This window comes from Dendrobates tinctorius, unplaced genomic scaffold (assembly GCF_039654945.1).
Source record: "Dendrobates tinctorius isolate UK_male_01 unplaced genomic scaffold, ASM3965494v1 ptg000062l, whole genome shotgun sequence".
In the NCBI taxonomy this organism is placed as follows: Eukaryota; Metazoa; Chordata; class Amphibia; order Anura; family Dendrobatidae; genus Dendrobates; species Dendrobates tinctorius.
This window is the reverse complement of record NW_027361730.1, coordinates 40,659,541-40,686,998: the sequence shown is the minus strand read 5'-3', so window position 1 is coordinate 40,686,998 and position 27,458 is coordinate 40,659,541. Positions and strand designations below refer to the sequence as shown.

Here is a 27,458-nt window from a genome sequence, read left to right as displayed (position 1 = left end):
GGTAGAGGTGGATGCTTCTGAGATTGGTGCAGGAGCTGTTTTGTCCCAAAAGGATCCTGTAACATCTAAAATGAATCCCTGTGCTTTCTTTTCCCGAAAGTTCTCTCCATCTGAACGTAACTATGATGTGGGGAATCGGGAACTGTTGGCCATGAAATAGGCATTTGAGGAGTGGAGACATTGGTTGGAGGGAGCTAAACATCAAGTTGTGGTCCTCACTGACCACAAGAATTTGATTTACCTAGAGTCGGCTAAACGCTTGAACCCTAGACAGGCTAGGTGGGCCTTGTTTTTTACACGTTTTGATTTTGTGGTCTCTTTTCTTCCTGGAACTAAGAATGTCAAGGCAGACGCCCTCTCTAGGAGCTTCTTTGCTGATTCTCCTGTGGTGACCAAGCCTGCTACCATCTTAGGCGAAGGGGTAGTTCTTTCTGCCATCTCGCCTGATTTGAGACTTGCTCTGCAAGAGTTTCAGGAGGACAAACCTGAGCGTTGTCCCAGTGGAAAGTTGTATGTTCCTGACCAGTGGAAGAAGAGAGTGATGTCTGAAGTTCATTGCTCTGCATTGGCTGGTCATCCAGGTATTTTTGGTACTAGAGATCTGGTGAGTCGCTCTTTTTGGTGGCCCACCTTGTCTCATTATGTCAGGAATTTTGTGCAGTCCAGTGGGACTTTCTCCCGGTCTAAATCTTGTTCTCGCTCTAGTGGGTTGTTGATGCCTTTGCCGGTCCCCAGGAGGCCATGGACCCATATTTCAATGGATTTCATCTCTGATATGCCGGTCTCTCAAAGAATGACTGTTATTTGGGTGATTTGTGATAGGTTCTCTAAGATGGTTCATCTTGTACCACTCCCTAAGTTGCCGTCTTCCTCTGAGTTGGTGCCCCTGTTTTTGCAACAGGTGGTTCGCTTGCACGGGATTCCTGAGAACATTGTATCTGACAGAGGAGTTCAGTTTGTGTCTAGATTTTGGAGGACTTTCTGTTCCAAGCTGGGAATTCAGTTGTCCTTCTCCTCTGCTTTTCACCCTCAGACCAATGGGCAGACAGAGAGAACAAACCAGACCTTGGAGTCGTATTTGAGATGTTTTATTTCCGCTGATCAGGATGATTGGGTTTCATTTTTGCCCTTGGCCGAATTTGCTTTAAATAATAGAGCTAGTTCTGCCACTTTGATGTCACCTTTTTTTTGTAACTTTGGGTTTCATCCTCGATTTTCTTCAGGGCAGGTGGAGCCTTCTGCCTGCCCAGGTGTTGACACTGTGGTGGAGAGAATGCACCAAATCTGGGACCAAGTGGTGGATAAGTTATCTCTCTCCCAGGAAAAGGCCCAGCGGTTTTCCAATCGACATAGGACCATTGGTCCCCAGTTTAAGATTGGTGATATGGTGTGGTTATCATCAAAAAATATTGCTATGAAGGTGGCTTCTCCTAAGTTTAAGCCTAGATTTATTGGACCTTACAAGATTTTGGAGATTATTAATCCGGTCTCTTTTCGTTTGGCTCTCCCTGTCACATTTAAAATCCATAATGTGTTCCATAAGTCCTTGTTGAAGAGGTTTGTTGAGCCAGTTGTTCCTGGGGTGGCACCTCCGGACCCTGTATTGGTTGAAGGTAACATGGAATATGAGGTAGAGAAAATACTGGATTCCCGTCTGGCTAGATGGAGACTCCAGTATTTGGTTAAGTGGAAGGGTTATGGTCAGGAGGATAATTCCTGGGTCTCTGCCTCTGATATTCATGCCAAAAGATTGGTGCGTGCCTTTCGTCGGGCTCACCCTGATCGCCCTGGTGGCGTGGTTGAGGGTTCGGTGACCCCTCCTCAAGGGGGAGGTACTGTTGTGAGTTCATTTTCCCCTTCGTCACTGAGGTCTGGTGAACTCCCTATTCTGGTAAAGGAAGGTAATGAGCCTGATTATCAGGCACCTGAGCCTAATGAGGATGACTGGCTGAGTGGAGTCACGGACTGGATATAAGGCTGCCGACACCCTTCTGCCCTGCGGGTGATTTCTCTGTGGACTTCTAGGAAACCAGTCTGATTCCTGCTCCTCTAAAGCTAAGTTTTCTGCTTTGTCTTTTAGCATTTGTGTTTTGTTTTTGTTTGCCTTGCTTTTCTGGATTCTGCCATTCCCTGCTGGGGTGAGCTGATTCTCCTTTTGCCGGTTGCTCTGTCTTCAGAATATTCCTGAGTACTGACAGTCTTTTTGAAGCCTAGCGTCTTCAGGGCCTTTTTCACTGTCAGTCTGTTGGCTCTTATTTTCATAGGGTTTTTCACGGATTGCAGACAGCAGCCTTCCTGTCCTTTCCTATCTAGTTAGCTTGGGCCCCGTCTTTGCTCAGTCTATCTTTCTGTCTGTGTTGTGTTCTTTCTCCTTGCTTCCTCGTCATTATATGTGGGGGGCTGCCTTTTGCTTTGGGGTCTGCTCTGGGGCAGTTTAGATTTCCCTTTCTGTCTTTGGGCTATTTAGTTCTCCGGCTGTGATCGAGGGGTCTAGGGCATCGTAGGAACCCCCCACGGCTACTGCTAGTTGTGTTGATAGGTTCAGGGGTCTGCGATCCGATAGCTGCCAACCTCTCTGGTTTTCTGGACTTAGCTAGCATTTCTGTTTTTGCCTCCTACGGTGACTCAATCATAACAGGCCTTGCTCAACTCCCCATACACCATAGGGCCCTCCGCGGTCAGACTTTCCGGTACGCTGGAGGCCGCATGCCGCGGCAGAATGGTAGGGGCCGCTTGTGAAGCCGCCGGCAGGGCCAGGGGAACTCTCACATTCCCCGGTGCCGCAGCCTCCGTCACGTCACCACGCAGCCCCTCCCGCAGTCTCCACTCAACTCGTTGGCCAGCGGGCCTAGCCTCCAGGCTCAGGGACTCCGCGGGGAAGTTCTCCACCGGTATCAATGGCGGCCGCTCCTTCTGACTCCGCACAGGCTCCGCATAAACTCCGCTTCCCGCCCATGGACCAGAGGATGACATCTTCTGGTGCAACTCAGTCTCCCGCCGCCATTGCCACTCCAGGCGGCCGATGCCCTGACACCCGCAACGCCTCATACCGACCGGTGGGCAGCAATCGAATGGCGCCAAGCAGTCGCACCCAAGCTTTTCTTCAGTGTCACTCCCTCTGCGGGGTGGGGCGTCGGCAGGCCTCTCCACCCACCTGTCAGGGTCCAGTACATGGAAGCGCCAGTCTCTAGGTACATATCGCTGGCCCCAGGGGTACGTAGGAGGGGGCCCCAGTCCATTGGGAACAACAGCAAACACCTGGATCTCTTTTCTGCGTCGAAGTAACACCGCCATCCTGCACAGCTCCTAGTACCGCCCTGGATCCTCTGTCAGCAACGTGGATCCGCCACAGCATTCCCAATTTGTAATCCACAGGTGGGTAATTTGTATTCCACAGGTATTTGTAATCCAAGCAGTATAGTCCAAGTCTTTCTCCATTCCTCAGGGCAGGCCTGCCGCAGAAGATGACGTATTAGCGGCGGCGATCCTGCTGACAACGCCAAATGTAGGGTCGGTGGGCCGAGCTGGGGGGTCGTCCCTCTCTTACCGCGCAGAGATGTAACAGAGACAGGATGGAGGCAAATATCGGGTACAACAGGTCCAAGTTTTATTCTTTTCGCCGTCCACCTGACGGCCTCCGCAGTACACCGCATTTCAATGCACTTCACTTTACTTCACTTCACTTTACTTGACTTTACTTTACTTATCGGCCCTCTGTTTCCAGAGCCACTTCCCGCACACTGTACTTTACACTGGGGACGTGTATGTATACACCTCCCCCTCTTCACTCTTCGGCGCTCCTGTCAGATCCGTCACTGTGGCCGCCTTAGGCCCGTAAACCAACAGTACTTTTACTGAACAGTAGTCTCTCTCAGTATGGTACGCTTTACCTCAGTGCCTCGTCTATTCTGCGGTACTTTCCTGTCAGGACCACCCCCCTAACGTTCTCTCTCCTCAGTCCCCCTGGTTTGGTTTTCCTCAGAGTGCACAGACTGTCATAGTCCTCCTGTCACTTGCGCTCCCCCTGGGGACTGGAACCTTCTGAAACCCTCCCTCAGTATTTATACCATTCCTGGTTCCTGTAACTCCGCCCCCATGACCAACGGTTTCCTAAGCCCTAAGCTGATGTCAAGTCCTTTGCTCACACTCCTCCCTGCCCTCTAATGGTCAACCCAAGGTACTGCACGTCCACTACACTTTCTCAGCTGTTTCCCCACTGTAGTAACTGACACCTATCTAAACTGTGCAAACCTATCTTTCTCTATTCTAACATGTCCGTCCGTCCGGTCACCTTCCCTACAACATGACCCCAGGGCCACACATTTAAAAGATCGGTTACAGTTACAGAATGGAAAGGTGTTCGTATGTGGGGTCAGTCTAAGCTGAATGTGATCCATAAACCATTTCTCCTACCCTCAAGGAAACAGAAGAATTACTTTAGATGGAAATTATTAGGTATTTCTGTTATTTCTTCATTTTTATTTTATATAGTAACTGTTTTGCTTATCTGTATATCACTTTTTTTTTCTTTTTATACCTTTTCATGTAAGCACTGTATTTTTTTATTAAAGCTTAAAACTTAAATTAATTTGGTCCTTGTACACTCTTAAGAATATATAGTCTTTCTGAGAGTATGTGGCCTTTTGATTGGTGGACAGTAATTTATAATTTGGGGACTCATCACGCCGTGTGTTTGATGAGTGGTGGCAGCGTGTTATATATTCAGGGTATGTCAACAGTGTTGGGGTGTGATTTATGATCACTTTGCAGAACTAGAACTGAGTGCATTATTGAGTGAAAGGAGAAAAATTGACTTTTAGATGCACCCCACATCATGAGCTGAGAAGCTCCTCCATGTCTCTTACCAGTTTTGTGGCTTTTAATAGTACTTTTTCTAGCTCCAGTGCATCCTGTGTGGGACCTGATGCCTACAACTGAACTGAATATTTCAGGTGAGGTCGCACTAACTCTTTGTAAAGTGGTAGTATGTTTCTGTAAATGTTCTTGAGCTTAGTCATTAACTGGTCATTACCAATATACAGTAAATAGAGTGTCTCTACATTGTCTGATACTGTTGGCACAGATTAGAAATTGCCAGACTCATCGGTTTGTTAGATCCTTTTGACAATTCGAATGGTAATTTGCTGTCAATTTACTTATACATTTAGAGGAGAAATAACAGAGGAACAACACAATGTAGAGTTTTGAAATGCTCTTGCAAATAATTACTAAAATAAATAAATGAAAAGAGCTGACAATTCTTCTTTAAGGCCGGCTTCACATTTACGTTCGGCAGAGCTGCATTGTTTCTCCGTGAAGCTCAGCCCACTGCCACACCTCCTCCGGTCAGCTCCACCTACTTCTGCATGTGGGTCGCCCTCCCAGGGCTGTGGGGTACTCGGTCCCGGGCCGGTGTCAGGAGGATGTGTCACAGCGGTGGCGGTGACCCGGTCCGTGGCCCTGGGTGCCCAATATCAATGGTGGTTTTTGTGGTGTTAATGGGATAATAGTTCGTGATGCCACCTGTGGTGTTTGGCAAGTAAGGTGTCAGGCCAACGCTGCTTGCAGATCCGCTGGGACCGATGGTGTGATGCAGCAAAGATGGTGTAGCTCCCCACAGGTGGAGCTGTAGTCCCAGGGCAGTGTAGGTGCAATGGATCTGGAGAAGTGCAGGATGGTGTGCATGCTGGTACCCAGATGTAGCAGTGCTGAAGGTGTTAGCGACGAAGGAATGGAGGACACCAGAGCTTGCAGTTTCAAAGCTTTACTCACAGTTCGTGGTACACACTGGTGCCTGCCTCTGTGCCGTGTCCTCCGGGGTAAAGACTCAATCAACCTCCCGGGCAAGTCAGGGCTCTCCTCTCCAACACTCCGCCAACATATACCTTTCCTGAACGACTCCTCCAATGTGCCTTGTGGTGTGAAGCACTCCAGTACTTAGTTACCCTGGAATACCTCCTGTCTAGCTGTTCCTAGAACTCTACTTGTTTGACAGACAGCTGTAGCCTGCTCGGGGATGATCCTGGCTCTATATCCGTGTTGCTGTTGTGTCCCAAGTCTTGGATGGGAGTAGTGCATTTACAGCCAACTACTCCACCGGTGTCTGCTGCAGAACCATAAGTGTCCATACAACCTCGGGGACCGGGCCCCGGCCTTGCGCTGAGAACCTATAGGCAGGGTTCCTATCCAACCCACTCCTCCTCTCTGTTCTCTTTACTCCTTCGTTCCGTACTTGTCTCTCCTTCGTATGGATGCTTAGGTTACAGTTATACGTCTCTCTCCTTCTCCTCGGACCCGTCCTCAGACTCTCCTGACTGACTATCCATCTGTCAGATGGCCCCCAATGGGACTGACCTGTAATTCAAAACCTTCCCAACCTTTTATATGGATCTAAACTCCACCCACCTCCCAGCACATCTCGTGTTATGAAGCAAGGACCCACGAAAGGTGCTCTGCTACCCTCTAAGCATGGAGCTGCAATCTGGTCCTTTGCTGAACTATCCTGTGTGTGGGTGCAGGTGTTGGAGTGTGGAAAGGAGCCCCCAACTTACCAGGACGGTGGGGCACCACACCTTAGGAGAAGATGCAGTACCTCTGTGGCGACTGAGCCTCAGGGGCGCCACACATGCGGCCTGCGTACCCAATGTTAAAGATAGGTATGTGCGGATGTATTTTATGCGGATGCGTGGAGCGCAACATGTTGCAATTTGTTGCTGTCACAGCATCGTCAAAACAGCTAGCCTAAAGAAGTGATTCACTTTTAAGACGGTCTTACCTGTATTCTTACAAACCGAGGTCTTGCATAATTGGGTAAATATTCAGTAACTTGTGAAAACATTGCATCCCCATCAAACATTTTTCCTTCTTTAAGCTTAATGGAAACCATCCCAATTCTACCTTCATGATCTAGAACAGGAATAATGTTAGCATAAACATTTATTTCCATACTGCCTCTGAGTCTTGTAAGGATGTGAACAATGTGGAGGAATGAGTCATCATCATTTCTAAGTAGTCTATTAAAAACAATGACCAGTTAAATGTATAAAGCTGGTGCCGCCTGTGCTGATAACTATAAATCACAAGATTTATTACCTAAAAACAGCTTGGAAGGAAAATGTAGATATGGAAAACACATCTTGCATTATAACAGAGTTGTCCTACAACTCGAATTCCCAAAAAAGTTGGGACCCTGTGTAAATTGTAAAAAAAACCAAGAATGCAAAGATTTTGAAATCTTGTATAGCCATATTTTATCATAACAGAATGTAAAAGACATTTCAGAAGGTAAAAATTACACATTTTCCATTTTATTTAAAAAAATTAACTTGTTTAGAAATTCTTGGCAGCAACACATCTCAAAAAAGTTGGGACAGGGTTAATAAAAGCCAGGAAAAGTAAAGGATATTAATGAAATAGAGGTGTAGGGTCAATTTTCGACTAAAACTAGATTCACACACCAGTGTGAGTCTTACCATACCAGAAAAACAGACAAATATTTTTTTCATGTGTTATCCTAGATGCATCAGCTTTTCTCAGCCCTTTTTTCACTGAAACAAGTAGACTGAGCTTTATTATCCATTAACTCAATGGATCAGTTAAAAACAGATGAATCTAAGAAAGAACTCTGAAGTACAAAGTATGTCTTCCTAGTTTTACAAGTATCTCATTTATCCCCATATACTTGAATGGCTGAAAGTTTAATCTGCAAAGAAAATAGAGCTCTGAGTTTCCTGGACCGGAGATGCAGATTAATTTTTAAAATGTGTGTATGGTTCAATTAAAATCTATGGCTCAGTTTCAATATCTGAGAAAAAATGGACATCATTAGGATGTGTCACATGAATGTAGTCTAAAAAGCATTACTGTATAAAAAAGAGCATGTTAGAGAGGCAGAGCCTCTTAGAAGTAAAGATGGTCAGAGGTTCACCAATCTGTGATGAACTGAGTCTTATAAGCATGGAACAGTTTCACAAACAAAATTGCAAAGACTTTGAATATACCACCTTCTACAGTACATAATGTCAACAAAAGACTCAGAGATTCTGAAAAAATCCATGAGCACAAGGGACAAAGTCAACGGTCAATACTGTATGCTCATAATCTATGACGCTCACGCGATACCACATTAAAAACAGCTAGCACAAAGTCATTGTGTGAGCTCAGGAATACTTTGAGAGATCATTGATCTGTGAACACAGTTCACTGTGCTATCCACAAGTGCAAGTTCACGCTCTATCATGCAATAAAGAAGACCTATCAACCCAATCCAGAAATGCTGCCATATACTAAAATGACTGAGGTAAAATGGAAAATTGATTTGTGGGGAGATGAATAAAAGTGTGAAATTCATAATGGAAAAAATAGATGCTGTGACCTGTGTGCTCAAAGAGGAGAGCAACCATCCAGCCCACAGTTCAAGAACCTGCATCTTGGTATGGGGTTACATGCTGCCTATGGCATGGGCAGCTTATACATCTTGAAAGATACTATTAATGTTGTGCATTATATAATATCATCAAAACAGACATAATAACAACCCAATCAATTGGAATAAAGAATTGTCCTATGCCTCCATAACAGGGCCAACGAAAACAACAAGTATCTGGACAGTCCTATATAGGATACATGCACAAGAATTGGAGCATATAGTCCAAGATGAAATATAAAAATATTTTATTCATGATTAGACATGCAAGGCAGCAATTAAAATAAAAAAAAAATGCATCAAGGAAAAACGTAATTCAAATCAGACAGCGGGTACCAAAAAGAGGGAAAGTGTAAACTAAATTAAAATTCTATATAAAGTGTCAGCATAATAGTAAAAATCGGTTTACTAAACCATTACACAAGGGGATAAGGTCTTACTGTAAGTAGTTAAACCATAAATCCCACTGCCGGTATTACTATTGGCTAAATACACCCATCAGTAAGGAGCTCTTACACATATTCTGATTTGTGAGACCACGCCCACAGCCTCAATGCGCATTTCTCTTTGGCTTCCTCAATGGGCCGTAGTGAATAAGGTGTCCCCATGCCCCTTAAATATACCTCTACCAGGTGTAAGTACTATTGATTAGGTGTGGTGCACTTGACGGAGGACGAGCGCCAGAAGTTGTATCACTTCCAGGCGCCATTATAGCAGTGCGGGTCACTGGGAAATCCCCGATAACGTCAATGACCTGCGCACGTCACTTCCGGGCTCCGGAACTGATGCTCCGATATGTATTGTGTCGGACACATGCGCACTAATCAACAGCAGTGTCACTAGAAATTGTACGTAATGCCCCTAAATCAGTGCTTAATGCTCCATTTTGTGTATGGGCATTAGCATGGGCATATAGCCAACCCTATTGCATATAGAGAGAAAAAAGTATATGCACATAAACCAAAAGGGATCACCAAATGTTAATCATTTTTATTTAGAGAGCAAAAACACAAAAGTTTAAAAACACTTGAAAAGCGTCTAAATCATTTCCATTTAACCGATCCTATAGCTATCAGCCATTGAATAGTGATGATCAAATAGTGAAATATTCGGATTCGGGAAAAACGGCACAAATAATTTCTTATATCCTTGTATTCGTACCGAATAGCGAATCCAATGTAAGTCAATAGGAAAGCCGAATATTTTTCTGCTGAACCCAACAAACAGGTCTTGGGGCCTGAGAAAAAAAAGCTGAAATGGATGCAAAAGAGCTAAAACTAAATGGAGAAGATGCCTGCATGCCTTTCTGACTCACATATGCTATCTGGGAATAATCTTGTCAGACTATTGCGCTGGTTTTACAGATTTGTAAAAAGACCTTGCAAACCAAACCAAATTTTTTTTTAAAGGGAAAAATGGTAAGAAACATTATTTTCTTCATAATTACATATATAACACAAAATAGAAAAGAAATAACAAATATTATACCTCCCATTTAGCATATGTTCATATGGAGTGTTTTGGCTTTATTTTTTACTTTATAATTTGAGAGGGCTCTCACTCCTACATTTGGGAGGATCCTCCCTCATGGCAAATAGTTAGCAAGATAGTGGAATACATATTCCCCATCCCTTTACAATGCCGTTTTAAACATGCCCATTTGAATTTTGTGCATCGCCAGCCACCACCACCATGTCCACCGCCTTGTTATTATGTGGCCCTCGCTGACAATTAGAAGAGTGCCAGCAGGTGCCGTGAAACCTGAGTTTGGTAAGGGCCCTCAGTTGGCCCTGTATCATACATTTGGGAGAGCGCTTGTAAGAAGATGGACCGGACTGGGGGTACTTCTCTTGCGCTGGTTCCGGAACTGACAGGGCTGTCACCTTTGTTGTCCAGGGGAAAGCTTTCCAACAAGGACCGACCTTTGCACTTGACAGCAGGGGCGTGACTAACATAAAAGGGCCTGTGCATGGGAAAGGGAGAGGAGACTTGGCGGGAAGATAGAGCACGCAACCGTTACAGCGCAGGCCCGCGCTATAGATTCCCTGCGTCCAAGTACAGTGACTGTGGACAGAGATCTGCTGTGGTTCCCGCAACCGAAAGTGCCAAGCGCTCTGGGTCAGTTGTTACCACACGCGTGCCACCTAAGACAGACTGGGTGACCAAGCTGGAACTGTGCCCTTCCTCAACTGCACACAACTGTTGAGCTGAGTCACGCCCTGGCAGTGTTACAGACTGCGCTGCACTCCGCACAACGAACCTTGAACCCCGGACCCCAAACAAGTCAACAAGGACTCATCGCCACCGCCAGGAACCAGACCCTCAACTTCTTCAGGATGACACCGGAATCATCATGCCCCAATTGCGTAGGCGCCACCGTTGGAACCTAAGACTCTGCAGTCAGGAAGCTGCCAGACTGATAAGTTAACTCTTTCATGAACAGTGGCTTTACTTATTACGATTATTACTTCACCCCACACCCATTCTGTGCTAATATCACTTGCCATACCCCTGCTTAACCCATTACTTTCCTGTTAATAAAGCTGTTAATCCTTGCTCTGCCTCCTGTTCGTCACTGCATCTCGCAACCTGCTCCCACGCTCACTCCTACTTTGGGGAGGTCCCTCCCTCATGCCAAATAGTTAGCCAGATAGTGGAATACATATTCCCCATCCCTTTACAATGCCATATAAAACATGCCCATTTGAATTTTGGGTTTTGTCCGCTACCACCGCCATATCATTATGCGGCCATTGCTTTTAATTTTCAGAGGGCCATCAGGTGCTGTGAAACCTGTATTTTGTAAGGTCTACAGTTCAATTTTGCCACCGGATCTCAATGGAACCACTATCATAGCGGGTGAAGCCGCTCTATGGTGAATATAATACAGGAGTTGGAGGAGCTGTATGATCAATATCATTAAACTGGATTCAGACACCAAAAGCATTAGAATTAAATTCTGAATACAGTGTATGCAAGTGAGGGCCTGCATTGTGGTCAGTCTGTCAGGCCTGAAACACATGTCAGGAACATGTACAAGCCTCATTTTACTTGGAAGCAGCCTCCTCAAGAGAAAGAGACAGGAGTGCCATTGATTAATCTGCACAAGCCTATGCACTTCTTCTGGAAACTACCCAACCAGGCATAATGCATCATTTGCATGGTTTTGAGCAACAATGGAGTAATTACAGGATATGTCCCAGTTAGTGTCAAGGTCTGTGAAGTGTATTATTCAATAACCTGTCTTCTCACTGGCGTAACTACTGTGGTAGCAGCTGAAGCGGTTGCTTTGGGGCCCGGGTCCCCGGCTCCGATCGGCGCTACCTGGTAGTGCAATTTAATTAAGTACATTACTGTGGCGCTCCGGCGGGTGCTGTGGGTGGCCAACACTGTCTTGGGGGCCCGCCGGCCCGGTGCGTGTAGTGTAGGGCAGGGGTCCCCAACCATCGGTCCACGGCACAGTACCGGGCCGTTGCAGTGCTCTTGCCGGTCCGCGGACACAAGGGGAGTCGGCGGCTGTGTAGCAGCTGATACTCACCCTGCATAGCGGTCCCTGTCGGCGCGGCGGCTTCATCCAGCGCTGAGCTCTCAAGTGTACCGCTCATTTAAGGTCATGAATATGGACGCCACTCCTCTCCCATAGGCGTGGCGTCCATATTCATGCACCTTAATGAGTGGTAACACGTGACTGCTCCGCACAGGAAGAAGCTGAAGCGCCGCGAGATACAGGGAGGGAAGTTCAGTGACGGGAGGGAAGTTCAGCGACGTGAGGGTAAGTATGATGGGGGAGGATGGGGGAGCCGAGCGGAGCCATATATACAAAGGAGGGAGAGTGGGAGCGGAGCCATATATACAAGGGAGGTAGAGTGGAAGCAGAACCATATATACAAGGGAGGGAGAGTGGAAGCAGAGCCATATATACAAGGGAGAGAGAGTGGGAGCGGAGTCATATATACAAGGGAGGGAGAGTGGGAGCAGAGCCATAAATACAAGGGAGGGAGAGTGGGAGCAGAGCCATATATACAAGGGAGGGAGAATGGGAGCAGAGCCATAAATACAAGGGAGGGAGAGTGGGAGCAGAGCCATATATACAAGGGAGGGAGAGTGGGAGCAGAGCCATATATACAAGGGAGGGAGAGTGGGAGCAGAGCCATATATACAAGGGAGAGAGAGTGGGAGCGGAGCCATAAATACAAGGGAGGGAGAGTGGGAGCAGAGCCATATATACAAGGGAGGGAGAGTGGGAGCAGAGCCATAAATACAAGGGAGGGAGAGTGGGAGCAGAGCCATATATACAAGGGAGGGAGAGTGGAAGCAGAGCCATATATACAAGGGAGGGAGGGTGGGAGCCATGCATACAGGATGGGACAGGGGAGCCATGTATACGGGATGAGAGGGTGGGAGCAGAGCCATGTATACGGGATGGGAGGGTGGGAGCACAACCATGTATACAGGATGGGAGGGTGGGAGCGGAGTCATGTATACAGGATGGGAGGTTGGGAGCAGAGCCATGTATACAGGATGGGAGAGTGGGAGCAGAGCCATGTATACAGGATGGGAGAGTGGGAGCGGAGCCATGTATACAGGATGGGAGGGTGGGAGCAGAGCCATGTATACAAGGATGGGAGGATGGGAGCAGAGCCATGTATACAGGATGGGAGAGTGGGAGCAGAGCCATGTATACAGGATGGGAGGGTGGGAGCAGAGCCATGTATACAGGATAGGAGCAGAGCCATGTATACAGGATGGGAGCAGAGCCAGGAATACAGGATGGGAGAGTGGGAGCAGAGCCATGTATATAAGGATGGGACAGGGGAGCCATGCATACAACAGGGGAAGCCACACAGAGCTGGACAGGACGGGGGGAACCACACATACATTTTCTGATGATTAGAAAATAATCAGCATGTACAGTAATCCAGTACAATTTTTCTTAAGTGCTCAATGCTCCATTTCCTTGTAGGTTTCAATCATCATTAGCAGTGACGGTCATCGGTAGAAGTAGCCCAGTGCTCCCACTGAAACGGAGAAACAAGCCAGGTGCTCCCACTCATTCAAAACCTATGGTGAGTTGAGTCACATTATAAATTTTATAATTAAATAAGTATGCACTGCAAAACTACAACCGCATCCATAGCCCTGCCCCCTTATGACCAAAGCCCCACCACTGTCACACCTCCATCCCCGCACTGCCGGGCCATGGAAGAATGGTCTTGCTTGAAGCCGGTCCCAGGTGCAAAAATGGTTGGGAACCACAGGTGTAGGGGATCCGGGGCCCCGGTGGAAAAAAATGTACACTATGATTTTGCAGCCTACGCTGCATTTCTGTGCCTGCTGTGCGGAGCGAAGCACATATTGGGCCCGCCCCCTGCCTGCAGCCAGTCACAGAGTGTATTGCTTCAGACTAGTTCAGTCCCGCCCCTTCCCTGAGCCCTCGCTGTCTATTAGCTCTCTGCAGAGCTGCCTGCCGCATGGACCTCTGGGAAATGTAGTTCCTGGAGGGGTGTGTCATTGAGGGGGTGTGTCTTTGAGGGGGCCCCGGTTAAAAGTTTGCTATGGGGCACAATCAGTTCTAGTTACACCCCTGTGTCTTCTCCATATATATCTGAGCTAATCTCCAGATATCTTCCCTCACGTAATCTCCGGTCCTCCCAAGACCTCCTTCTCTCTTCCACACTTATTTGCTCCTCACCTAATCGCCTCCAAAACTTCTCCCGAATATCACCCATTCTATGGAATTCTGTGCCTCAACACGTCTGACTATCAATCACATTCGGATCCTTCAGACGGAACCTGAAAACCCACCTCTTCAAGAAAGCTTACAGCCTGCAATGACCCCGCTACCCACTCACCACTACCGGAGCTACTGCCTCATCACCAGAGATGCTGGAGCCCCCCCAACCTACTGTCTCCTTCCCCACCATCCTGTAGAATGTAAGTCCACAAGGACAGGGTCTGCTCCACTCTGTATCAGTCTGTTATTGTTAGTTTGTTTACTGTAAGAGATATCTGTAATTTGTATTTAACCCCTTCTCATGCACAGCACCATGAAATCAATGGCCCTATATAAATAAATAATAATAATAATAATATTACTCAGGTGACAGGCAGTGCTACAGAGCTCAGGTAAGGGCCTTAGCGTAGCAATGACCATGTTCCAATATGTGTAATGCTGCTGTCTGCATAGGTCTGTGGAGCGGATTAACCCAGTCTCTTAGGCTGGTTTCACACTTGCGTTTTTTTTGCGCTTGTTTTTGTGCAAAAAAAGCATGCGTTTTTTCCTATACTTTACATGGGTGCGCATACACATGCGTTTGTACGCGCTTGTATGCGCATGCGTTTTTTTGTAGTGTGCGCTCGGGCTCGTCCGACTTTTCCCAAAAAAATGCATGCGCACGCAATGCGTTTTTTTTTCACCCAAACACCCATTATAGTCTATGGGTGCGCTGACGTGTGCATGGTAATATGCACGTCAGCGCAAAAAAAATGCTCAAAACCGCAAAAAACGCGCACAAACACATGATGCGCAGCGCAAAAAAACGCAAGTGTGAAGTAGCCATAGACGTGCTTAAAATGTACAGAAACTGGCTACTACCTCACTGCTATTGTTTTGTAAGGACCCAAATTTAGAAAATGTAAGGGAAGCAACAGTTGCCTGGGACATAATCCTGGAAAAGTCAGCAATGTAAAGCCTAGAAAAAGGATACAAAGTAAGCAAAACACACCACTCAGTGGAGGTATATTAAAATACAGTAATTTTATTCAAAAGTTCATTAAATATAGTAAACAAAACATGAATCAAGGATCGTAACATGAGACAAGTAGGAGGAAACAAAAAAGAGGAACGTACTCAAGCAAGTAAGAGTAGTAAAGTGGAATAGAAACAGGCTGCAGGTAACTAAATGGCAATATATCAAATTTTTCCTAACCAAAGACCCTGGGTGTCAGGTTGACAATAAAGTGTGTATTGTGCAAAGCACCATTGCCATTCAAGACAACCATGAAATGTATCAGTTAAGGCTTACCTATAACGTAGTATAAATGCCTGTCCACAGTACCCAAAGATGCCCCGATGCATGAAACTCCCTTGCTTATTGAATGGTCATTCCGAGTTGCACCTGGTGTTTATGGCCCTCCCCTGTAATCCTTTTGGTCGAAAATAGTCGGTACCTCTGCCTACAACATTTTCTGAGGGTAATCTTTTGAGCAAGTCTTCCACTACGGCCTTCTGGCATGCATACACAGAAAATGGCACATCTGCCTTCAACATTAGCGCAAGAAAGGTGCACAGCCAGTATTTCATGGTGGACAAAATGTCTTTCATGCGAAGGCCTTGGGAAATGCATCTGGACATGATCTCTGTCATGTGTGACATACTACAAAGAGACAAATGTTCACTGTCCTCACCAGGAAAAACATTAACCATCCTCTCCTCCTCACGATGCATAGCCTCCTTCTTCTCTTCAGGCCATCCATGCTGGACAGGCATAAAGCTGGGATTGGGAGTCCCCTCTGTAGCGCAGAGCAAAAAATAGTTCATCCTCATCCTCCTCCTCCTGTTCCTCATCATTACCCAATGTGGCCTGAGAATACTGTGTGAGGCTGAGCTGTGTGGGGTCAGCCACTGTACAATCTTGCTCCCTAGCCACCTGCTCAGCATTAAAAGCTTCCTCCTTCAGATTTTGCAGCAAACATTTTAATAGACAGAGCAGTGGGATGGTTATGCTCATAATAGCGTCATCAGCACTCACCATCTTGGTGCAGTACTCAAAGTTTTGAAGAACCTCACATAGGTCAGCGATCCACACTCACTAGGAAGTTGTTATGTGTGGGGACTGAGTGTTACTCTGACGGGCATAGAGAAGCTCGAATTCAGACACTGCCCTCTGCTGCTTACCAAGCCTTGTAAACATATGGAAGGTCGAATTCCAGAGTGTGGGCAGGTCATAAATCAATCAGTCAGTGACGAGGCAAATTAAAGCGTTGCTGCAGGAAAGCTAGACCTGCGAAAGCCTGAGATGACTTGCTGAGATGTGCGTTGACATGACATACCATGGCAAGTAGGTCAGGCAAGTCAGGGTTTGTTTTTAAAATTTTTGAAAACTGCTGTGTAATGACCAGGCCGAAGGCTCCCTGTTATCCACTCCCACATGGTGTCCGTAGTTGAAGGAATTCTGACACACACCAGTCTCGGGGATAGCAGTTGCTTTTACTTCAGCAGGAACGGGAATTATAACTTGGAACAAATAAGGTACAGTCTCTCATGGGTAGTCCATGGCAATTAGAGTTCACACTTTTATGCTGAGATGTGATTGGGGGTCTGGAGCTTTAAGAGCACTGGACAGTATCTTTTGGTAGTTTACAGAAGGAGGTAGACACAGCAATTAGAGGTTACAGACCTGTACTTGGGGTAATCTCCACAGTGTGTCACGGCAGGTGCACAAGTACTTATAGATGAATGTAGAAACTGTGGTGAATCCAGTCAGAAAGACTTTAGATGTGGTGAATCTAGTCAGAAATACTTTAGATGTGGTAAATCCAGTCAGAAAGACTTTAGAATGATTTCTGTACAGTTTAGAGGGATCTCAGGCTCTTAGGCCTGCAGGAGATCTTGAGGTAAAAGCAGCCTGCATGTGTGTTCTGCTCTCCCCGAAGGCATCCCTCAGACTCCAGAACATTCTACATTTGCCTGGAAAACAGCTCCTCCCATTGACCGTGTGACTAGGAGCTGGCCAATAGGAGACTGAATTCACATCTCAGATCCTTACAAAACAATAATTGAGTCATTGTACACTTTCACCATTAGATGGCGCCAGAACACAGCAAATGAGAAATGCTTTGCATCTAAAATGGAGGTGACTAGAAATGGTTGAATTACAGCTCACAAATAATGTAGAGGGCCAGATAGAGAGTGAGCTGTAGTGTACAGAAGCTACTCACAATTCAGTATTATTTAAATGGATGGACACACTCTAGACAGGGTCACTACAACTGTACACCCAAGTTGAGCACGTGGGCCATGCATTGAACGTGTACCAGCTTGCTGAGCTATAAAGCCGCCACTAAGTTACACCCATGATCACACACAACCAGACCTGGTTGGAGGTTCAGCACAGAGAGCCACTGATTGGTCTGTTCTTTTAACCATTTCAACAGCTCGGCTGCGTTGTGAGCTTTATCACCTAAATAGATGAACTTTAGCAGATCGTGCTGCCGCTTCTCCAAGGTAGTGCTGCAGATTTCCCTGCTGGGGAGTGATGGGGATGCTAGTTCCACTGAGGAGGAGGTGAGACAGGAAGTGGAATACAAGGAGATGGAAATCCTGATGGAAGTTGGCCCGCTGTTCTTAGTGTGGGTAAGATGTGTGATGTCCAAGCCTCTTACTGTTCCAGACTCCACCAGGTTAACCCAATGTGCCATCAGGGAACTGTATCATCCCTGTCCACAAGAACTTGTCCACGTGTCTGTGGTTAGGTGGACCTTCCCTGTGACTACCTTAGCAAGAGCATGGCTGATATTGTATAACACGTGCTAATGTAAAGCGGGAATGGCACATTGGGAAAAATAATGTCGGCTGGAAATCGAGTACCTTGGGGCTGCCAACGCCAAGAGGTCACAGAAAGACTCAGTTCCCACAAGTTGAAATCGCAACATTTCCCAAGCTAGTAATCTTGAAATGTGGGTGTTTAGCGTTTGGGCCTGTGGGTGGGTGGCTGGATATTTCTGCTTTCTAGTAAGTATCTGGAGCAGGGACAACTGCTGGTTGTGGGCAGGAGGCATCAGCGCCTGCTTCATATACAGCAGATTGGGAAGGCTGTAACACAGGGGAAGGGGCAGTGGTCTCACCCTCAGACACATATTTTGTACCCAGGCGTTCTGCCCACCTACTGTACAGGGCAGCGATGCTTGGCTACCATGTGATTTTTCATGCTGGTGATGCTCAGTTTGGTAGTGTTCTTGTCTCTTCTTAGCTTGGTTTGGCAGATTTATTTATTTTACTCATTTATATAGCGCCATTAATTCCACAGCGCTTTACATACATTATTGGCACTGTCCCAGATGGGGCTCACAATCTAGAATCCCTATCAGGTGATGCAAATTACAGTTGTTTTATCTGAAGGACTTTCAGAAAAAAACTGCCATACATGGGAACAACACACCCTTGGCCTGTTATCTAGCCGAGTGAGGGTGCTCTGTGAAACAGTTGACAGAGTTCTACACCTGGGCAAACTAGTACCTCCTCGTGCCTGTTTTCTTGCTATGGATGCATCCCTCTCAGCACTGCTATGCTTGCTAGGCATGCCATGCCAGTCTGGATCAGTGGCTTCATCATATACCACGTCATCTTCCAATTCCTCAATGTGATCCTCATTTGAGGGTGACCTGATGGCAACTGTGCCTCATGGTTATCCTCCACCTCTTCAGACATCAATTGACCTTCACCAACATGGCTTTCTCCTGGCTGTGGGTGCTCAAATGTTTGGGCATCACTGCACTCCACCTCCTCATGACCCTCTTTAATGATGCATGTTGAGAGGCGTAACAAATTGCAAGGAAACGTAAACAGTTCCTCAGAGTTGCCAGTGTTGGCGTCATATGTCTCCTGGTACTCTTGATGGTGAGAGGAAGAAGGACCAGGTTGAGGATTCAGAGGCCCAGCCCCTTGGCTACTGAGAGTGGACCGTGTGGAAGACTTTGTGGTGCTGCTTGTCAACACACTGGAGTCTTTGTCTGCCATCCAACCCACAACATCCTCACGCTTGTCTGGGTTCGTTAGTGGTGTAGTGGTGTAGCGCGCTGACCAAATTTTGACAGGAACCTAGAAAAGATACCGTCACCTTCGTATCTGTAACACGGCCTTGGCAGGCACCACCACATCCATGGACCTTAACGTCACCCTTTCTCATCTTGAATATGTTATGATTATGAAACCAAAAAATACTGGCTTTATTTCTCACAAGTACACTTACAAAGGTACAAATTAACTGGATCTAGCAATATGTGGCTATTTTTTTGGAGGTCGTCTTGCTGACACTCCAAATGCGGACTAATGACGATTATTGCCCCTACTAAATTGTCACATAAGATTATCTGTACCAGGATTGCATCAGTCACACAACTGCTAGATAAAGATTTTTTAACCAATAGGAAATTATGATTTTTTTGTCAATCGGCTTGCGGACACACTCCAAATGCAGAGTAATGAAGGTTATTGACCCTGCTAACTTGTTACATAAGATTATCTGTATCCGGATTGTGCCAGTCACACAACTGCTAAAAAAGCGCTATTTTTAAAACAATTGGAAATTATGATTTTCTGTTATTCGTCTTGCTGACACATTCCAAATGCGGAGTAATGAAGATTATTGCCCCTGCTAACTTGTCACGTAAAACAATCTGTACCCGGATTGCTCAAGGTGCACCACGGCTAGGTAAAGATACGCTATCTTTTTAGAATAGAAAATTATGATTTTTTTTATAAAGAAGTCCGCTGCCTCGGAATAACCTTTGACTCTGCCCTGTCCTTCAAACTGCATATCCAAGCTCTTTCAACCTCCTGTTGCCTCCAGCTCAAAAATATTTCCAGAATCAGTCCTTTCCTCAACCCTCAATCTACTAAAATGCTTGTGCATGCCCTCATCATCTCCCACCTGACTACTGCAACATCCTTTTCTGCGGTCTCCCTGCTAACACCCTCGCACCTCTCCAGTCCATCCTTAACTCTGCCACCCGACTAATTCATCTCTCTCCTCGCTACTCCTCCCCTTCTCCCCTCTGCAAATCTCTTCACTGGCTCCCATTCCCTCAGCGTATCCAGTTCAAATTACTAATTCTGACCTATAAGGCCATCTATAACCTGTCTCCCCCATATGTCTCTGAACGAATCTCCCGATACCTTCCCTCACGTAATCTCCGGTCCTCCCAAGACCTCCTTCTCTCCTCCACACTTATTCGCTCCTCACCCAACCGCCTCCAAGACTTCTCCCAAATAGCCCCTATTCTCTGGAATTCTTTGCCCCAACAAGTCCGACTATCAACCACATTTGGATCCTTCAGATGGAACCTGAAAACCCACCTCTTCAAGAAAGCCTACAGCCTGCAATGACCCCGCTACCTCCTTCTTTCTCACCACTACCGGTGATATCACCTCAACCAACACCGGAACTGCTGCAACCCACCAACCTGCTGTCTCCTTCCCCACCATCCTGTAGCATGTAAGCCCGAAAGGGCAGGGTCCTCTCTCCACTCTGTATCAGTCTGTCATTGTTAGTTTGTTTACTGTAAGTGATATCTGTAATTTGTATGTAACCCATTCTCATGTACAGCACCATGGAATCAATGGTGCTATATAAATAAATAATAATAATAATAATAATGGTCTTGCTGACACACTCCAAATGCAGAGTAATGAAGATTATTGGCCCTGCTAAATTAACCCCTTAATGTACCCCCATATTTTTGGTTTTGCATTTTCATTTTCCCCTCCACTTCTTCCCAGAGCCATAACTTTTATATTTATCTGTCAATATGGCCATGTGAGGGCTTGTTTTTTGTGGGACGAGTTGTACTTTTGAACGGCATCATTGGTTTTACCATTTCATGTAGTACAAAATAATAAAAAAATTCCAAGTGCGGTGAAATTGCAAAAAAAGTGCAATCCCACACTTGTTTTTTGCTTGGCTTTTTTGATAGGTTCACTAAATGCTAAAAGTGACCTGCCATTATGATTCTCCAGGCCTGGTCATAGACACCAAACATGTCTAGGCTATTTTTTTATCTAAGTGGTGAAAAAAAATCCAAAGTTTGTTAAAAAAAAAATAAAAAATTGCGCCATCTTCCGAGACCCGTAGCGTCTTTATTTTTTGTGATTTCGGGTTGGGTGAGGGCTTATTTTTTGCTCGCCGATATGACATTTTCAATGATACCACAATTGTGCAGATACATTCTTTTGATCGCCCGTTATTGAATTTTAATGCAATGTCACAGCGATCAAAGAAACTTAATTTTGACGTTTTGATTTTTTTTTTCGCTACACCATTTAGCGATTGGGTTAATCTTTATTTTATTGATTGATCGAGCGATTCTGAATGCATTTGTTACAGTTGTGCTAGGATGGGTAGAAAAAGCTAGGACAACCCGGAGTGGACCCTCTGGGTCACGGCTCCAGAGCCCCAGCGGGCGAGCTGGCCAGGTGGAGCCACCCCCTATACAGGGAGTGTTAGGGGCAGGCCCACAAGGGATGAAACCGTGACAGCCGGAGCCAAAGGGGCGACTGGGTAAGCACCAGGGAGACTAGGGTAGTGAGTCAGAGAAGCAACAGAGAGGAAGTAACAGAAAACACGGAGCCTGAGAGGGACAAGGACGAGGAGCACTCGGGACTGGCGGAGACTGGAGGCTGCAAGGGAAGGAGAGACGGTAACAATGAAGATAAGGACCTAAGGTAGAACAGACAAAGGGAACAATAGGCAAGAGGCACTCAGACAGGTTCCAGAGATGGTAGCACAGGGGAAGACACCAGAGGGGAGACAGAGACAGGGACACAGCGATAGTGAGGAGGAGGACACAGAAGCTATCAGCGACAGCACAGGCGGAGCAAACAAGGTAGGGATACCGGGCCTGGGAGATGGGTGAACGCTGGCCGAACGGACAGCGACACCGCAAAGATACACAGGCGTCTTACCTGGGAAGACGCCGGGAAGAAATAGACACTGGGCACCGCCATGTTGGGGGCAGAGCCACCGCGTCACAGGTTCCAGTCAGAGCGTCGGGTGCAGATGCCGAGGAGCGATGACGAGGAGGCCGGATGTCAGGAGCGGGGCGCGCCAGGAGGTGCGCAGGTAAGTCAAGGTGCCGGTGGGGGGCGTGACAGTACCCCCTTCTACTCCCCCCCCTTCCTAAGGCTGTCGAGAAATCGTTTCATGATAGGAGGAGCATCAATGTTTTCTCGAGGCTCCCAGGACCTCTCCTCAGGACCGAAACCTCTCCAATCGACCAAAAACAAAGTTCTTCCCCTAACAGTCTTCATGGCGAGTATATCTTTAACCTCAAAGATGTTATCAGAACTGCTAGGTTGGGGATTTTGAGAAGAAGCCGAGTGGAAGCGATTAAATACCGCAGGTTTGAGGAGTGATACATGGGAAAACATTGGGAATTTTTATCGAAGCAGGCAATTTTAATTTGTAGGCCACGTCATTGACACGCTTCAAGATGTCAAAGGGCCAATGTAACATGGATCCAACTTATAGGAGGGGACCTTTAGCCTGATATACCGTGAGGATAGCCAGACCTTTTCCCTGGGGGTGTATGGAGGAGCGTCCAAACGTTTTTTGTCAGCATAACACTTCATTCTGCGACTGGCTCTCTCTAGAGTCTCTTTGGTGTCCCTCCAAATCTGAGACAAGTCCACAGACAAGGAGTCCGCCGCCGGTACACCCGAGGTGGGGGAAACAGGAAGGGGAATGCCGGGATGTTGTCCGAAAACCACGAAAAAGGGAGACTTGGAAGAAGCTTCACCGGGATGATTATTGTATGCGAATTCAGCCCACGGAAGAAGAGAAACCCAGTCATCCTGGTGAGCGTTGGAAAAATGCCGGAGGTAGGAAGTTAGGACTTGGTTGACCAGTTCCACTTGCCCGTTCGACTGGGGATGATAAGCTGAGGAGAAATCCAGAGTTATCTTCATCAATCCGTAGAGAGCTCGCCAGAATTGGGAGGTAAACTAGACTCCTCGGTCTGAGACGATATGCTGAGGGAAGCCATGGAGTCGGAAAACGTGGAGCAAGAATATCTTCGCCAACTCAGGGGCAGAAGGCAGATTGGACAAAGGGGCAAAGTGAGCCATTTTTGAAAATCGATCTACGACCACCAAGATAACTGTACATCTCGAGGACGGTGGTAGATCGTTGGCGAAGTCCATAGCGAAGTGAGTCCACGGGGTCGTAGGTACAGGCAACGGATGTAGAAGCCCTGGAGGATGACGTCGCAGGACTTTGTTCCTGGCACATGAAGGACAAGAAGCGATGAAGTCCAAGACGTCTTGGCGAAGCGATGTTCACCAATAGTGGCGGGAGACGAGAGAGAGGGTCTTCTTGACTCCAGCATGTCTAGAAAATTTAGACGAATTCCCCCAACGCAAGATCTTCGGCTTGTCCCCCTTCGAACAAAGGTTTTCCCTGGTGGTGGCGAAAGCACGCTTAGCAGAGCCACGGTAAGGATTTTGGCCGGATTGATGATATGCGTAGGACCATACTCATTGTACACTGACAAAAATGAACGAGACAGAGCGTCAGCCTTGACGTTCTTATTCCTTGGCCGAAAATGGAGTTCAAAATCAAAGCGCCCGAAAAACAAAGACCATCTGGCCTGACATGAGTTGTGTCTTTGGGTGGATTGAACATAGGCCAAATTCTAATGATCCGTGAATATGATGATCGGATGGACGGCTCCCTCAAGAAGATGGCGCCACTCCTCGAGGGCAAGCTTAATGGCCAATATTTCTCTGTCTCCGATGGAGTAATTTCGTTCTGGAGCGGAAAAAGCTTTTGAGAAGAACCTGCAAGTGACCACGCGACCAGAGGAGGACTTCTGCAGGAGGACTGCTCCTGCTCCCATGGATGATGCATCAACCTCAAGGATGAATGGCCTATTGGCATCTGGGCAGTGGAGCACTGGAGACTTGGCGAATTCTTGCTTTAGAGCCTCAAAGGCGACCTCAGCATCCGTAGGCCAAGTGTTGGGGTTGGCCCCTTTGCGAACGAGAGCCGAGATAGGCTTGGTCAGCGAAGAAAATCAGGGGATAAACTGCCTGTAATAATTGGCAAAGCCCAAAAAACGCTGGATTGCTTTCACACCCAGAGGACGCGGCCACTTGAGAACGGCAGAGACCTTTTCAGGATCCATCTCCAAACCAGAACTCAGGACGATGTAACCAAGGAACGACAGTGAAGCTTGCTCAAAGAGGCATTTCTCCAATTTGGCAAATAGATGGTTCTCCCTGAGGCGATGGAGAACTTGACGGACGTCTCGACGGTGGGTAGACAAGTCGGGGGAGAAGATCAAGATGTCGTCCAAGTAGACCACAATACAGACATAGAGGAGATCTCGAAAGATGTCATTGACGAGTTCTTGGAATACTGCAGGAGCGTTGCAGAGACCGAATGGCATGACTAAATACTCGTAATGACCGTCCCGTGTGTTGAACGCAGTCTTCCACTCATCCCCAGCCCGAATGCGAACAAGGTTGTAGGCTCCTCGCAGGTCAAGCTTGGTGAAGACTCGTGCTCCCCTCCGGCGATCAAAGAGCACAGAGATGAGTGGAAGCGGGTATTTGTTCCTCACCGTGATGCGGTTTAGACCCTGATAATCAATACACAGACGAAGAGACCCATCCTTCTTCTTCACAAAAAAGAAGCCCGTTCCCACAGGCGAGGATGATTTCCGAATGAACCCTCTGGCCAAGTTTTCTTGAATGTACTCTGACATGGCTTGCGTCTCAGCTAAAGAGAGGGGGTAAATCTTCCCGTGGGGAGGAGTGGTACCAGGAATGAGCTCGATGGGGCAGTCATAGGGTCGGTGAGGCAGAAGGACCTCAGCTTCTCTCTTGTCGAAGACATCCGAGTAGGCACTATATGCAGGCGGCAATCCGGAGTGACCAGGGAGAGGACCGGTACACCTACGGGATGCACCGGCTGCAGACACCAAGACTGTCAGGACTCCCCCAGCTCAGAACATTGCCGTTACGCCAATCCAAAGTAGGCTCATGAAGTCGCAACCAGGGAAGGCCAAGGAGAACAGGATGAGAGATACCAGCTAAAACATAGAACATAATTTTCTCCTTGTGCAGAGCCCCAATCTGCAGCTCGATCTCATGCGTAACTAGCGTAACGGCTTCTTGCAAAAGATTACCGTCTACAGACGCAAGGATCTGTGGGTTCTCAAGGGTCTTCATGGGGACAGAAAATTTGGAGACTACATCGAGTCTAATAAAATTCCCGGCGGCGCCCGAGTCCACGTAGGCCGCCAAAGAAACCTGCTTATCACCAACATGCAAGAGGACAGACAAAGAAAGGGGTTGAGAGGAATCATGCACACCTAGGGAGGCCTCTCTTACCTGACCTAGGCGGAGAAGTTTTCCGGACAGGTTCGGATCAAATGAGACCCACTGCCGCAATAGAAACAGGAGCTGTGGGAACTTCTCTCCTTGCAACGCTGTTCAGAGAGCTTCAGGCGATCCACTTGCATTGGCTCGGGCGTGGAAGCAGAAGTGAGAGCCCTGGGTCGAGGACTAGGTGGTCTGCGAGCAGATGGCACCGGACGCGCCAGTTTTCTCTCACGAGCCCGTTCCTGGAACCGAAGATCGATTCGAGTGGCCAGGGAAATTAGATCCTCAAGGGCAGTGGGAGTCTTGCGACCCGCCAGCTCGTCCTTTATACGACCCGAAAGACCCCCCCAAAAGGCTCCCACCAACGCCTCATTGTTCCAACCCAAATTGGACGACAGAGTCCGAAATTGAATGGCGTATTGGCCCATGGTTAGAGAACCCTGGCACAGACTGAACAGAGACTCTGTAGTGGAGGTGAGGTGACCTGGCTCGTCGAATACTCAACGAAAAGTATCCAAAAAATGCGACAGATGGGTAACCAGGGGGTCGTGAACGCTCCCAGAGGGGGTTCACCCACGCCAAAGCGTCCCCTTCAAGATGGGAGATTATGAAGGCCACCTTGGACCGGTCCGTGGGGTATTGCTGGGGCAATAATTCGAAATGGAGGTGACATTGGTTCAGGAAGCCCTGGAATAATTTTGCGTCACCGTTGTACCGGGGTGGTTTAGCCAACCGCGGTTGAGGGTGAGGACTAGCGACTGGAGGGGGAGCAGCAGCAGCTGCCTGGAGCGATAGTCAGCGAGCATCAACCGAAGCCATGTAGCTGAGAATATGAGTCTGAGCGTCACGCTGCTGCGCCAGCTCCTGTTGTAAGCTGGCCAGCTGAGCCGCATTACTAGGATCGGAGGATTGGAGGGCGGAGAGGCGCGCGTCCATAGATTTCATGAAGGACATTATGCGCGACTGATTCTCTCGTAAGAAAACTAACTCCTTATGAGTAGCCGTGACTCCAGCGGGGTCCATGGCCTGTGTATCTGTTACGGTTGTGCTAGGATGGATAGAAAAAGCTAGGATAACCCGGAGTGGACCCTCTGGGTCACGGCTCCAGAGACCCCACGGGCGAGCTGGCCAGTGGAGCCACCCCCTATACAGGGAGTGTTAGGGGCAGGCCCACAAGGGATGAAACCGTGACAGCCGGAGCCAAAGGGGTGACTGGGTAAGCACCAGGGAGACTAGGGTAGTGAGCCAGAGAAGCAACAGAGAGGAAGTAACAGAAAACACGGAGCCTGAGAGGGACAAGGACGAGGAGCACTCGGGACTGGCGGAGACTGGAGGCTGCAAGGGAAGGAGAGACGGTAACAATGAAGATAAGGACCTAAGGTAGAATAGACAAAGGGAACAATAGGCAAGAGGCACTCAGACAGGTTCCAGAGATGGTAGCACAGGGGAAGACACCAGACAGAGACACAGCGATAGCGAGGAGGAGGACACAGAAGCTGTCAGCGACAGCACAGGCGGAGCAAACAAGGTAGGGATACCGGGCCTGGGAGATGGGTGAACACTGGCCGAACGGACAGCGACACCGCAAAGATACACAGGTGTCTTACCTGGGAAGACACTGGGAAGAAATAGACGGTGGGCGCCGCCATGTTGGGGGCGGAGCCACCGCGTCACAGGTTCCAGTCAGAGCGTCGGGCGCAGGCGCGACAACGAGGAGGCTGGATGTCAGGAGCGGGGATGCGTCGTGGAGCGGGGGCGCGCCGGGAGATGCGGAGGTAAGTCACGGTGCCGGTGGGGGGCGTGACAGCTTTGATACTAAATATGTGTGTTTGATTTTTTTATTGTTTTATTTTGAATGGGGCAAAAGGGAGGTGATTTGAACTTTTGTTTTTTTTTATTTTTTTCATATATTTAAAAACATTTTTTTGAACT

The 27,458-nt window shown here is 47.5% G+C and overlaps 1 protein-coding gene across 4 annotated transcripts in view; it reads right to left on the bottom strand.

Annotated features, from left to right (window-relative positions):
* Nucleotides 1-27,458, bottom strand: part of LOC141093111 (long-chain fatty acid transport protein 2-like) — a 243,014-nt gene that overhangs the window by 25,847 nt on the left and 189,709 nt on the right. For all 4 annotated transcript variants that reach the window (XM_073579587.1, XM_073579590.1, XM_073579588.1 and 1 more), the window contains one exon: nt 6,776-6,906. In XM_073579587.1, coding sequence (XP_073435688.1) covers nt 6,776-6,906 — 131 coding nt within the window. The remainder of the gene's footprint in view (nt 1-6,775; nt 6,907-27,458) is intronic.